The following is a 15,000-nucleotide window of genomic DNA, read 5'->3' as shown; positions in this document are numbered from 1 at the left end:
CACTTGTCTTAAAAAAAAATATTGTTGTGGAACATTGTTTCACAAGAGACTTGGAAAATTACCAACGAAGATCTCCTTTTAAGTTTCGATCATAAAGTGAAAGGGGAGAAGAGAAATATCTGTTTACAAAACTACGGCAATAAAACAGGCTGTCCATGAATTCACAGTGACGTCATTAAAGAGCACAAATTGAATTTCTTCAACTGTAGTTTTGGCATAAGACATGTCACTATTAATTCAACATCTTCGAGAAACAATGACAGAAATACTCCGCTCAGGTATAAAACATACAAGAAATTAAAAATTTCTAGTCTTTTACCTATAACTTGTAAAGTGTAAAATAACAAGCAATATCAAAACTGACTTATACGTTAAACAACAAGGCAAAAATATTGATAAGAATTGCAAATCTCGCCAAGAAAAGTAGCAGGTTGAGACGTGAGGTTTCATAGAATAATAAATTTTTCGAATTAATCTCTGATGCTTACAAACTCTATAGTACTTATAGTTTATCATGTGGAAAATGATACGAGAATCTAAATATCAGTTGATATACCTGTCTGTGAACGTCGAGGACCTGATCCTCGTGACCATGCCGTAGAATTAAGAGCTATTAATCCTTGTTAGAGACGCTCCCACGCGTGAAAACAAAGAATAGTGAAGCGATGCGAAGCAAATGTTGATTTGATGCTAACTGGAGCAACTTTAGTTTGCAGTTAATACGAAAAATGTTGAAATTCCGAATAAACCAGGTACTGAACGTGACACAAACGGCGATTTTTCCAGTTTTGGATCCACGCAGATATTTAGACCGTATGTCGTATGTCGAGCCAAACTGAAGTATTGGACGTTTGATTCTCACGCGACGTCAAAATTACTTTTACAAGTACTGTGGATGCGGCGATAAAAAACGATTAACTGCGGCAAGTACAACCCTAATATTGCCTGCGTTGTAATTGGATGCCTGCCTTTTGATGACAAATTGAGGCTCCAAACCCTGGCTGTGACGACAAATAGTGTAGCCAAGCTCTTGACAGTGACAGAAGCACTGTACACTGTGACAGTGTGCACAAGGCGATCAAGAATTACAAAATCTTTGGTGCTGATGCTCCATTGAACTGTAAGATTAGATTTTCAACGCGTTCCGACTTTGATATCCATGAGTTTCAAAAATTTCAAATGAAGCAAGTAAATGATTAAATCCTAACGCGCGCGAGTCCGTAAATATTGTTTTTCTTCAAGTTTTTTGGTGAGGCGATGACGCAGCTTTTTGCACGACTTCGTTTACATTTTTCCTGAGCAAACGAATGACAACGCAGTTGCGTTTTTAACAAACAGCCATTAACTGGCTTTCAACGATTTGCGTCACCCTAATTATTAAAACTAGATCTGCCAAAATGCAAATCACCGGTTCCTCCAAAGAAACCATACAGTGACGATGGGTTGGAATGATGAGTGGCGTTCGAGGAGCCAACAATCCTCTTGTATGGTAGCACCGCATAAAACGATCTTTGGACCAAAAGAAGTACTGTCATGGGAAGAATCCTTTTTATAACTGAAGGAAGATACTATTATGGCAGTACTGAGTCCATAGAATTTCAGTGGTCAGTGGACGAACTATAGGAAGCGATACAACCCACCAAACCCAAACTTTAATTTGCAAAACGTGAAAATTACTTTGAGGTCGAGGTGTTGTAGAGATGTTTTGCTATTCGAGAAAGCACAGCTTGTCATCAACAAACAGTGTCATTGACGTTTGCAGGTTAGCCCTTCGACTGTTCTTTCCGTATATTACGGGTGGTAGAAGCCTTGTTTTCAAACAAAGCCAACTCTTTCTCATTTCAGGGAACGCCCCCAGTTTACATAACAGAGGTATGTAAACGGAACATTTAAAAACTTCCTTGGTTACTTCACCGTTCTGCGCTTTGGGCATCTCCTTTGTGGCTGTTTGCTCTTTATGACTACTCGTAAAACCGTCCTAAAATGAATTCAAATTTTTGATCATATGGTGGATCTCTTGGAGCCGTGACTCGACAAAAAAATATTCCCTGAGGGCATAATTTTTTTGTTTCTTTAAATATTCAGCTCTTGGTCACGGAAATCAAGTTAAAACTTCTGGCCGAATCAACGTCAATCAGTTTCCAAAAATTGACAAACACCACGTCAATCATAGCTCGAATTAAAAACTGTAAACGTAAAGAATGAGCTTCAAGAACGAATTCATAATGTGTGAGCCAGCGACAGTAATAGATTTCGCACTTTTTTCGTGTGTGTTGATGCAGTTTAATTGGTTACTGAATTTCGAATCGTCAGGGAACCTTTCCTTTTCACGAGAAACTCAGACATCAAGTACCCACCATTCCATTTGAAACCTTTCAAATCGACAATCAATCCACTCTTTCTCTTACGTTATTAAGTTCTCCAGTTGAATTAGAAAAAAAGTAAATTTTTAATCGTTTAAGGCGAGCTGTATCATTCGGTTTTTCTTTGGAAAAGTTCATTACTCATCGTTTCGCGATTCGATCGGCGATAATAGTTTTGAACTTGGAATTCGTCTTCGCCAAGGAACGAAGTTTTCAATATTTATCGCTGACATTTCAATCTTTTTGGTTTGTGTAAACGGCACCCATTCCATGTTTTGATAAACAGGATGTTTTTAAAGCATATTTTCAGTATTGTCAGACTCAGATCAATCGTCATTTTTTGAAAAGTAGGTTATTTGTGAGTGATAGAATAAATGATGCTTACGATAAATATAATGGAAATCATAATTTTAGCGACCAAAGACACCCATATATTTAAAATCATGAACAAAAAGATTACAAATTTAGATGTTTATTTTGCATATCTCATTTGTCAAGCAAGGGATTTTTTAATTAACCGATGGCTGTATATCAGATTCAAGTTTCTCCTGATTCACGAAACCTTTCGTTTGAGTTTGTAATAGATGCCTTTCACTGCAAAAGTTATGGTTTAACGTGTACATTTAATGCGTACGTTTAAGGAAGTGGTATTTCCATTTTTTTCGCGTCAGTGTTGTCAATCTCGTTCCCAGAGTCATCGTTCCTTTGGTCAGCGGTCGGGAACTCTGGTCGAATCCAAAAAAAGGCCATATTTGATTGGCTGTTGAAAAACGTTTTTATTTCCTTCCATTTTCATTTTTCAAATTCTAAACTCAAAAATCACGATTTCTTTTGGATTTTTATCTATAAGAAGTTGAAGATGATCTAGAAATAACTTGTTTTACAACTTGCCAGTTCCGTCAAGTTTTTGTTTTTGTAGATACAGCAATTGTCACTTGCGTGACACCAAATACAGAAATCTGTTTTGATTGATAAAATGTATCTCGTTAGTTTCTTATTTTCCGCGGTTTAAATGTCTCGAGTGTATCAGGAGATGTATTTATACTCATGTGTACTGTCTGGCGAGTGAAAAGTAAGCGCTTTCATGACAAGATGACCTCCAGTGTTTTTGTCGATTTCTAACCAACTCCCCTCACGCACGCGCAGTTATTCAACCGGAACCAGAGTTTTCTGGTTCCGTCCAAAGCCTCCCGCGCCCGTTCCGCTGGACAAGGGTAACGGAGGCTGTGGGAACGAGATTGCAGTGTTGTATCATATTCGCAATCTCTGATCATGCGCAGACATAAGACGGTTTTCACTGAGGTCTGAGCGTAGACATTGAGTTTGGGCCAGGAGCCCATTACCCGGAGCCTCCATCTTCCATATTAACCCTCTGCGTCAACCCTTTCCCGTATCTTTCTTAGAAGCACCTCGCAGGGGTGGCTTTACTGGGTGTTTTCACAATAGCTGATCATAAGAGACCTATGGTTAGCCATTTATTGCGTCACATACGTATGTGACGTATGTGAACCACTTCACGTATGTTCTCAGTCATATACGTCACATACGTCACATACGTCAAAATGTAGTAGTTCTAAAAATAGAAAGATACAGGACAGGGTTGACTCAAGGGTACAATACAGATGGAAGCTCCGGGTAATGGGCTCCTGGTTTGGGTGTCGAGTTTTTTCAAGAGCGTACGCTGATGCTCAATTCATCCCAGGTCTAAAGGTCGCCTAACCAAGAAAAAATAAATCTTTCCAACGAGGATAACTTGTGTGACCATGAGACTGCACTTAACATTAATTACCAATACTTTTGAAACGCACAACAAACTATTTTATAAAAAATGAGAATCTTCCTTTTCGCAAAGTCGTCTGTTTTCAATATGTTTTTCTTAAGTTTTTTTTGTAAAAGCTGTTTTCCAAATATTACTTTCAAGTAAGTTTATGCAATCTCCATATCAAGAAAAAACATCAAAAAAGCCAGATAACCTCGAGCATCGCTTTCAAGCCATGACAGCTTTTGGGCCCACCATTTCGGTTTTGCGTTCGAAATTCGAGTGAGGTGCGGGATCGCGGACAGTTAATTCAGCTTTTAAAGGAACGAGGCCTGATGCAATGTGCTCTCACGGATCTCCTATAGGTCAGTGGTAGAGCATCCGAACTAGTAATCGGACGGTCGAAGGTTCGACTCCTGCAAAGGAACACTCGGATTTTTCCGATCATCCCCTATAGCTCAGTGGTAGAGCATCCGAACTAGTAGTCGGAAGGTCGAAGGTTCAATACCTGCAAAGGAATACTCCGAATTTTCCGATCATCCCCTATAGGTCAGTGGTAGAGCATCCGAACTAGTAATCGGACGGTCGAAGGTTCGACTCCTGCAAAGGAACACTCGGATTTTTCCGATCATCCCCTATAGGTCAGTGGTAGAGCATCCGAACTAGTAGTCGGAAGGTCGTAGGTTCGACTCCTACAAAGGAGCACTCGGATTTTTCCGATCATCCCCTATAGGTCAGTGGTAGAGCTTCCGAACTAGTAGTCAGAAGTTCGTAGGTTCGACTCCTACAAAGGAGCACCCGGATTTTTCCGATCATCCCCTATAGGTCAGTGGTAGAGCATCCGAACTAGTAATCGGAAGGTCGAAGGTTCGACTACTGCAAAGGAACACTTGGATTTTTCCGATCATCCCCTAAAGCTCGGTGGTAGAGCATCCGAACTAGTAATCGGAAGGTCGAAGGTTCGACTCCTGCAAAGGAGTACTCGGGTTTTTCCGATCATTCCCTAAAACTCGGTGGTAGAGCATCCGAACTAGTAATCGGAAGGTCGGAGGTTCGACTCTTGCAAAGGAGCACTCGGATTTTTCCGAGTATCCCCGAGTCACCATCGAAATCATGGATCATGGCCTAGCTCCCACGAGTCTCTTACAGCTCAGTTGTAGAGCATCCGAACTAGTAAGCGGAAGTCGTACCGTGTTCGACTCCTACAATGGAGCACTCGGATATTTTCCGAGCTTTTCCGAGTCACCATCGATGAAAAGATACATTTCTTTATTTATTCACCGGGGTTAACATTTCACCAAACCCTTCACTATACAAATATTGTTAATAAAATATCGTTGCTATTCGTTGCTATTCGTGTTTGTGGTATTATAGCCTGGGAAATCTCTTAGACTAGTAAGAAAAACGTTCCCCCGGCATGTATAGGGTAGTACATGTAGCGATAAGCAATTACTCTTTCATCTAGGCTGATAACCGTATCAAAGATGGAACCCTAAAATAAAATCAAATATTTACGTTATGTTGCACCCAATATTTAAAAAAGTCGACGCGGTTGACTTTCATCTTGCAGCTTTACAAAGTAACAAGTACTTTACGTGGATGTAAAAATATGCAAATGCATTTTGCAGGAAATTGCATGCTTTTTGTGCATGGGTGATAATCCGTGATGTTTGCTATCTTAGTTTAGTTTTTTCGTATGGTTAACCATGCCTGGTAAATGTTCGCACTAACGGAGACAATGTTTTGATGCGAAAAGATTAACGGCCGCCTAATCTATTGAAAAAAGAAGGTCATAAAAGAACGAACTCGGCATTCCAAACTGTGAAAATCGAGTTGTGATATCTTTTATGAAGACCGAGAAGACTCATAAGCAATTCAAAACATGAAGATTAAGATGAGGGGGAGAGGAACTGATCAGAAATTAAGTTTAATAGAAATAATAGTTGCTCAGCCTTATTGCATATCAAAATTGCCCCCTTAATGACTTTCAGGGTTTTACTTAATTCGAGAAAAAAAGCACAGCGCTCAACAAACACGGCAATTCAATTCGAGTTTGATTCGTATAGAGAACTGAACTAATTCCAAATCTAATATAGGGGACACTCCTATCACATTCGCACTCTAAATGTTCTGAAATACTTTTCTCACAAAACAGTTCTCTTTTTTGGGGGGTTGATAGCTGATTTAAACTGGGTGGAGTGAATATTCAGCCTAGGTAAAATGAAATGTTACAGCGGCTTCTCTACGTGCCCAGTATTTGCAAGCGATGGTAAGAATGCACGTAGTGATAACGAGGTCACGCAGAATTCTAAGTTATGATAGAGACGCAGATGCATGTAATGGGGAAAATAATTCTATATTGTGTGGTTCTATTGAAATCTGAGATTTTCTTTTTATAAATTTGGTTTATCCATCATCATGGATTTAGAGTAGTTTTTCAAAGTTTCGCTGCATTGACTCCTCAACTTCGGAAACTCTACAAACAGTAAAGACTTCAAGAAATTTACGTCTCTTGCCACTTGATTTTCAGTAAATTGCCGGCCATTTTACCGTTGTATTGTATTCATACGAGCGATCAAAATTAATCTTTTGTTGAAGCAAAGTTTTCATCGCATGGGCCATTAGAAAGTAAAATATTCATATATACGGATACATGTTGCAGGAAACTAGTGAAACTTCGCCACTGGATAAAAAAATATCGGCTCTATCGATACAAAATCTTTATAAATTATCAGTGAGGTTAAATGACGAGTACTCATCAAATCAGCAAAACTGCAGCCTGCGAGAGTTTTTTGTTCATAAACTCGCCAAGAAAACGCACGACTTATACAAAAGAACAAAGTAAATACAGTGTCCTGCGTGTGATAACTGTCCGGTTAATCCAAAGCTGCTAGAACTTTTTGAAAAGTGCCGCAAGCCGTGCGAAAAACGTAAAGTTTCGATGACTTTTACAACTCGTGAAGAATGATGATCAAGGCTCTAGCTACAACACTGTTTTCACTTTCATAGGAAAAGAATGGTAAGAAAGAATTGCTTCAGAGTGTAAACAAACCAAACAATGGAAGCCACAATAATAGGAATTGTGATTAAATATGAGTCTAAAGTATCTAAAGCAAACCGCAGCTTATCTATGTTCTCAGTACACATCAAGAGAGAATTTAATGATAGTTGAATACAAATGGGTACAAAAACTTACCCTTACAGAATTGTTTAATACCCAAAACCCTCAGCATATGAAGGTTACCAATACTACATACATGTAAATGAAGGGATAAAATGGATTGATTGCGAATGGAATGATACAACAACACTATAGACGCTCAATATTTCTCATAGCACGGGCCCAGTAAATAACAGATCATCTGTACTTGTAAAAAAAAGATCATATAAAAGCAGTTTCATCTTACCGATCACTCGGGTGTTCCTTTATATATTGTTCAAAGCCCTGTAGTGTGCCCGGTGGGCTGGAGTATCGCTTAATCTGCAGCGCAGGTCGTGGTAGATATTTCCTTGGTTCTTCAACCCCAGAATTCGTCGGTCTTTCATGAACAAAGATTTCTTTTCTCTTCAAAGGATCCATATTTCTTCTATAGCCGTCTTGTCAAGAAATTTACATGGTCGAACTTCGTTTGGTTTATATGTCAATAGACGCTCAGCTCGGCAAAAACATACTGGATCGCGGAGCACGTATTATTATCGCGACGGATTAACGATGCACAATCATGCACTCGCAGAATTTATGTCACTACACCAACGACTAGCCAAAATTGTCACTTCCTTGACGTCTTAAAAAGGTAGAATATAAATCCACGGATGAAACAGCGAAGCCTCGGTGATTCGGATTTTCCTTCTAAAATAAGGTAGCATCTGCACTGAAAGACAATATTTGGAAAAAAATCACATCCAACTGGAGGCAAGTGTTTCTGTTACAGCTCAGTTTTATGATACCGCCAACGGAAAAGATTACAAATTCTAACTTGCCATCTGTTTGTGCCCCCGGCTCGTTTCAAAGTTGAATATATTTGAGTTTCTTTTGGAATCGTTTACTTTTTTTTTTTCTGTCCGACCGGAAATGCGTTCTTATTGGATGCTCGTCAAGGAACAAGCACCTGATTTCCGCATGGTCGAATATTTGTGTGCGTGGCTCGTAGTATGATTTTTGCTTTCTCGTGGTTATTTTTTAAGCAGGGATGTAATAGTTATTTTGAATTACTGATTTTAGCGCATATTGAAATATAGGACCCGTCGTTGAATTTCGGTTTCTTGTGAGCAGTCCAATTAAATTTACGTTTTCAAATGTTTCAAATGGAACGGACTCTAAAAAATACACAAACAGCGGTGACAAACAACAGATATAAACGCTTAATTTCAAATTATCTTTTACTTGTCGTTTTAAATGATATATCTGATGTTTGTCACCGCCGTTTATGTGTTATTTCTGATAAAACCGAGATGTCTAAAGAAAAGAGTGTTTGGAACGGACTCTATTCGAACAGCTACAACATATTCAGCCGAAAGAAAGAAGAGTAACAATAATAAAGATCGATGGGGCAAAACTGGGATTTTTTCGTTTATTTTCTCTTGAAATAATGTTCGGATCTTGTACGCAAACGCCCAGGGTTAACTCCTGAGAAATGGAACGATAATTTTCTTAATAATTCTTATTCTAATTTTAATTCTATCAGTTTACAATGTCTGATTGCGATGTCTGGACGACGTGTGAAATTTATGGGCTCTTCACATGATCCCGGTTGACTTGGCTGGCTCGGTTACCGAGATGAAAATCAGCTCGCTTTCTGAGATGAAAAATTTGAAAAAGTGGTGACGCGACTATTCACTCGTGAAATCTAACTTCTCGATTTTCTTTGTTTAAGCAACCTCAAATTTCCTTTGACTTAACGTGAACTATCAAATGAAACTATTCCAAGCTTTCATTCTATGGGGAAGATATCTGTTTACAAACATTGCTTTTGTTATTCAAATTTGCCAACCACAGGAACAAAAGACCGTTTGTTTCGACAGCCAATGAGGCTCTGGTTGGCACATAAATGACAATAGGTGACGTCAATGATGTCTTCCCTATAGAAGAAAAGAGAAGTAAAAACTTGGTTATGTACGTTCTATCACGAAAATACATTGTAGTATTTTTCTTTCGGTAATCGGGCTAAAGTGTTCATATGGCAAAATTTCCAGCCCGTTTACCGATCTCGGCAACCGAGCCAGCCCTCCCTCTCATATGAACACATCGAAATTTTTACAACGGATTCAGAGGTGAGGCGGTGAGATCTCGGAAGCGTGGCCAGCCCGGTTAACCGGTCTCATATGAAGAGGCTCTTAGAAAACCTGTCTTCCCTGCGAATTTGTGAATTTGTTTCGTTTCTTTCTGACTACCTTGTGAGTGGCGAAAAACAAGAGTTGGAACACATCCGAGTCCATTGAGATGAATTATTAATACGATGACTTGTCGTCGACTCCACTCCAAAGGGGTCACCACCTTATCGTGGTGGGGTGGTTTGTGTGTCTCAATGACCCCTAGAGCTATGCCGGCTGGAGTCTTGTACTCCTGGTAGGGTCACCCATGCCGAACAGGTCGAAGGGTAGAGTCCAGACGAAGTGTGATCCCCTGGTCCTCCAGGTTGGGGGTTGAGCTACAGGCCAATCACCTGTTCTCGGAAAAATACAACGGATTACAGAAACCGCAACTCATCAGATTCGAATCAATGATGGCGAAGCCGTGGCTGCTGACGGACAACCAGCCGGAAGCACCAGGACGTCACTGGGTAAAAGCCTACGGGAAGCTCAGCGACCGACGAGGTCAATGGCGACGCCAAAGTCAGTTACCCGGATTGGGTGCTGGAATGTACGCACGATGTATATAGCAGGTAAAGCCACACAGGTGGCGAGGGAGATGGATAGATACCAACTAGACGTGCTGGGGATCAGCGAGACAAGATGGACAGGGGCTGGACGGGTCACTCTCGCTAACGGCAGCACCTTGTTGTACGCTGGAGAGGAGGAAGGACATCAAAAAGGTGTGGCATTGATGATATCACAGGAGGCGCAGAGAAGCTTGATGGAATGGATGCCTGTAAGCAGCAGAGTGATCAGCGCAAGGTTCTATTCACGATTCAAGAAGATAACCATCATCCAAGCGTATGCGCCAACAAACGATGCCACACCTGAAGAGAAAGATGACTTTTATCACCAATTACAGACAACAACGGACAGGTGCAACAAAAATGACATTGTGATCGTCATGGGTGATATGAATGCAAAGGTAGGAGACGATAACAGCGAGATAGAGGAGGTTATAGGGAGACACGGGTTAGGGAGCAGGAACGACAATGGAGAGAGGCTGTGCGAGTACTGCTCCATTAACGGCCTTGTCATCACCGGAACATGCTTCCCCCATATTAAAGGACATACACAAGGCCACGTGGGTCTCCCCTGACGGGCAAACAAGGAACCAGATAGACCACATCATGATAAGGAGAATATGGAGGACGTCAGTCACTGACACTAGAGTACAGCGAGGAGCAGATGCAGCTAGTGACCACTACCTCGTAGTAACGAAACTACAGATGAAGCTCCACAAAGACCCAAATAGGAAGAAGATCAAAGCCAGGTTTGACACACAAAAGCTGGATAGTGCGATGTTTAAAGAGAGGTTCAACATCGAATTAAGCAACAGGTTCGAAGCACTAGAGGTGGAAGAGGACGTGAATGACGACTGCAGCCAGATAGAGAAAGTGTACACAGAGACTGCAGATAAGGTGATGGGAAGGGTGAAGAAAAGGAGCAAGCAATGGTTGAGGGATGACACATGGAGGGCAATAGAGGAAAGGAGGCAGATAGGAAATAAAATTGACAGTACCAGATCAGAGCGTGTCAAAGGAAGGCTGCGCATAGAGTACAGGCTGAAGGACAGAGAAGTGAAACGCAGGGCAAGAGAGGATAAGAGACACTGGACAGAAGAGATCGCTAAGGAAGCTGAGAGATCTGCTGAGAAAGGACGCACAAGAGAGCTGTACCAGGCGGCAAGAAGACTAACTAATAAGAAGATGAGACAAGCCGCTGCCGTAAAGGATAAGCATGGAGAAGCAATCAAGGACAAGGAGGTGAGACTTGAGAGATGGGCGGAGCACTTTGAAGAAGTGCTTGTGAGGAAGGCGCCTTCGAACCCTGTAACAGATGAGGAGACAGCGGCAGAGGAGATGAGGGAGATGGACACAGCAGAGATCAGGGAAGATGAAGTCAGACAAGCCCTAAGGAAGACGAAAAGCGGAAAGGCACGTGGAATGGACGAAATACCCGCAGAGTTGCTGAAAGCAAGCGGCGACATAGCAGTACAAGAACTGACAAGACTATACAGGAAGATATGGAAGGAAGAGAGAATACCAGATAACTGGAAGAAAGGCATCATCGTCAAACTACCAAAGAAAGGGGACTTGAACGAATGTAAAAACTGGAGAGGAGTGACACTGCTGCCAGTAATGAGCAAAATCGTGGGCCGAATCGTAATCGATCGGATCCAACGGGGAGTGGATGAGGCCCTCAGAAAAGAACAGGCGGGGTTCCGTAGGAATAGGAGCACAGTGGAGCAGATCTTCATTCTCCGCAACATCATGGAGCAGGTGAATGAGTGGAGAGCGACGCTGTACACACACTTCATTGACTTCGAGAAGGCCTTTGATTCGATCCATAGAGAAAGCTTGTGGAAGATCATGAAGTCGTACGGCATACCTGAAAAGCTGGTGAAGATGGTTAAAATCATGTATGAGGAATTTGAGTGTACGGTAATGGATGACGGGGAACAGACGAGGTGGATCAAGATCACGACGGGAGTCAAGCAAGGGTGTGTTATGTCAGGATTTCTCTTCCTCATAGCAATAGATTGGGTGATGAGAAAGACGACACACGGGCATAAGAATGGAATACGATGGAACTTCACCAGCGTATTAGAAGACCTTGACTTCGCAGACGATATTGCTCTGATCTCGTCGAAGTACGAGCATATACAGAGCAAGACGGATCGATTGGTGGAGAACGCTGGGCGTGTAGGACTGAAGCTCAATGCGGCAAAATGCAAGATGATGAGATCGAATGCAAAACGGCAGGACAGGGTCAAGATTGGAGAAGATGAAGTCGAAGAAGTGGAAGAATTCGTATACCTCGGTGCAACGGTCAGGAAAGATGGTGGTGGAACTGAAGATATTAGGAACCGACTAAATAAAGCAAGAAGGGCGTTCTATAACCTAACCAAGATATGGAGGTTACGGAGCATAGGACGCCAAACGAAGATCAAGCTGTTCAAGACGCTAGTACGCCCAGTACTACTCTACGGATGCGAGGCATGGAAAATGACAAAGGTGGAGGAAAAGAAGATGGACGCATTCCAGTTTGTGTGCCTCAGACGAATCCTCGGAATTCGGTGGCCACAGAGAGTGAGCAACGAGAGGATAGGGGATATTACAGGAATAAATAAGACCAGTGATGAGATCCGCAGGAGGCGCTGGAACTGGATCGGGCACGTCTTGAGAAAAGATGCAACCGACAACTGCAGGGTAGCGTTAGGGTGGCAACCAGAAGGGAAACGGGCAGTAGGTCGACCAAAGACCACGTGGAGACGAACTGTGGAAAATGAGCGAAAGAGTGAAGGGTGGAACAGCTGGAGAGAAGTCAAAGTCATAGCGGAAGACAGAGTGGGTTGGAAGACGAGGGTTGCGGCCTTATGCGCCTTCTGGCGCGGAGAGATCTAAGTGCTAAGTAAGTGCTTGTCGTCGACTAAAATCGGTGAGAAAAGCTTCTTTGCTCTTTTGACTTATTTTCACTCGAAAGTCAACCCCGGTGGAAATGGAAATGGAGCCTAATCCTATAGTGGTCTTGGTATAAATTCGAATAAACAGTAGTCATGGGAGGTTTAATTAAAGTCGGCTAGTAAATGTCTTGCTGAAACTGAGATCTGCCTTCTTCCTGGTGAAAGCCAAAAGCATCAAGAGTCGGAGAAGGAAACTGGTAAAACTTGAAAGGCTCACTTCAAGTGCCCCTGTGACCAAAAAATCAATTCATATTTTTCTTTGGATTTTAAAACTATGTTAACAAAACACTAAGTGACCCACGTTTTAAGCCTTTATTTCAAAAAGGACAACTCCTTATTTTAACTGGAATTTTCCTCTTTAATGGTCCGCCATTACTAACATTATGTTTACTGAGAGAGCTGGATCGAGGAAAAAATGACGTCAAAGGCTCACTAGTTTAAGAATGCAATACGAATGTACGCTGCAAAATTAATATGCAGCACGGGGGTTTTGGGCTTTCAGACTTTTAAACTCACGCTTTGCATATATAATAAGCTGCGTTCACACGCTGAATTTTTAAGCTAGTGAGCCTCTGACGTCACGTTTCCCTGGATCCAACCGTCTGAGTTCCAATCGGTCAGTTTTGAATGAGAGTAATGGCGGACCGTGAAATCCCAAACTTACTACTCAAAGTAAGCGGCCTTTGGATAAAAATCAAAGCTCAAAATTTTGCCAGTCAGGTGTTAAGCAAACACACTTTCAAAATCTGAAGGAAAGAAGGAAGTGGGTTTTTTGATCACAGGGGCACTTTCAGTTTGCGAGGTGATAGTTACAGACGTTGTTGAATGCAAAGGGAGTTTCATATCAGCCAACATGACCTTTCATTTTGCGGTAAACGGTGAACTTTCGAGACTATTTATCTCCTTAGATATGAAGAAATATGAGTTCGGAGGGAGACTCTACTTTCTCCCCGCGGAACTCTGGTTCATGGTTACTTTTATTTCACACTATTTACCGACTAAAGATAGAAAGGAGTGTGAAATAATCCATTTTCTGGAGAGGTGTTCTTTCTCTGCCACCATGTACGTGGCCTATTCCAGACAAAGCTACGTATAAGAGTCAGACATCAGGCTGTTTGCGGACTTAACAAAAAGGTGCATAATGGCTCAAGCGTTTTTTCTAGTGCCAGGCCCTGTCGCGTGCAAGCAAACCTGTGTAGCGTCTTCACTCACGTGACCAGCAGCCATATTGGATTACTGAAACAAAAGAAAGTATTTGCATAAAAATAGAGTTAAATTCAGATTCAAATTTATTTAAAGCACATTTACCTAAAAGTAACAAAAGATACACTAACCCGCAAATAGCATAAGCTAATCAAGGTAGATAGTGTAGAAAATTTGTGAAAATAACTCAGAAAAACTTAATATTTACAGGAGTGATATAATTAAAAATTGAGGCGCAGCCAGGATAAGACATATTTAAATACAAAAAAAGCGTTCTCTGGCTAAAAGTTTTAAAAAGGAACATAAGCTTTCGGCTGTCGATCTGCATCCGTGGAAGCCTGTAGGTCGACAGCCGAAAGCTTATGTTCCTTTTTAAAACTGTTAGCCAGAGAACGTTTTTATTGTATTTTAATAGGAGTGATGTAATTTAAAGATGTACCATGCAGTAATTAAAGTATAATAAGTTAAGTAAAAATAATGACTGACTAAATTAAAAGTAAATCTGTCACATGCTAACTTAACATACCACCATTGAAGTTTTTAATAAGAGTCTTGACGTCACCATAAATGTCCACTTCATCAAGAAGATTTAGTCTTCTGTAGGCATTTCTGAAAGGATGTCTTAGTTTTTGCTCGTAAAGATTCCGGTAATTCATTCCAGATTTTGCAGCCTATTCTGGAAAATGAGTGGCTCAGTTGTGTCAGCTTTGAGCATTTTATGTGAAATTTACCTTTGGATGCAGACCTGGTTCTATAAGAGGGCACAGAGTCTACTCGATCAAAAAGGTTTATTAGGTTTTATATCGTACAGAGTGGCTATAGATTTGAAATAAAGCATGTCGACTGGAAGAATATTA

The 15,000-nt window shown here is 41.2% G+C and overlaps 1 protein-coding gene across 1 annotated transcript in view; it reads right to left on the bottom strand.

The window, feature by feature from the left end:
- Positions 1-8,213, bottom strand: part of LOC138037463 (uncharacterized) — an 11,753-nt gene extending 3,540 nt beyond the window's left edge. Inside the window, exon 1 of the mRNA XM_068883385.1 lies at positions 7,530-8,213. Coding sequence (XP_068739486.1) covers positions 7,530-7,702 — 173 coding nt within the window. The 5' untranslated portion in view covers positions 7,703-8,213. The remainder of the gene's footprint in view (positions 1-7,529) is intronic.
- Between the last annotated feature and the right edge of the window lie 6,787 nt (positions 8,214-15,000).

Source organism: Montipora capricornis, chromosome 2 (assembly GCF_036669925.1).
Source record: "Montipora capricornis isolate CH-2021 chromosome 2, ASM3666992v2, whole genome shotgun sequence".
Classification (NCBI taxonomy): domain Eukaryota; kingdom Metazoa; phylum Cnidaria; class Anthozoa; order Scleractinia; family Acroporidae; genus Montipora; species Montipora capricornis.
The sequence above is the reverse complement of the archived record's forward strand: the minus strand, read 5'-3'. Positions and strand labels throughout refer to the sequence as shown.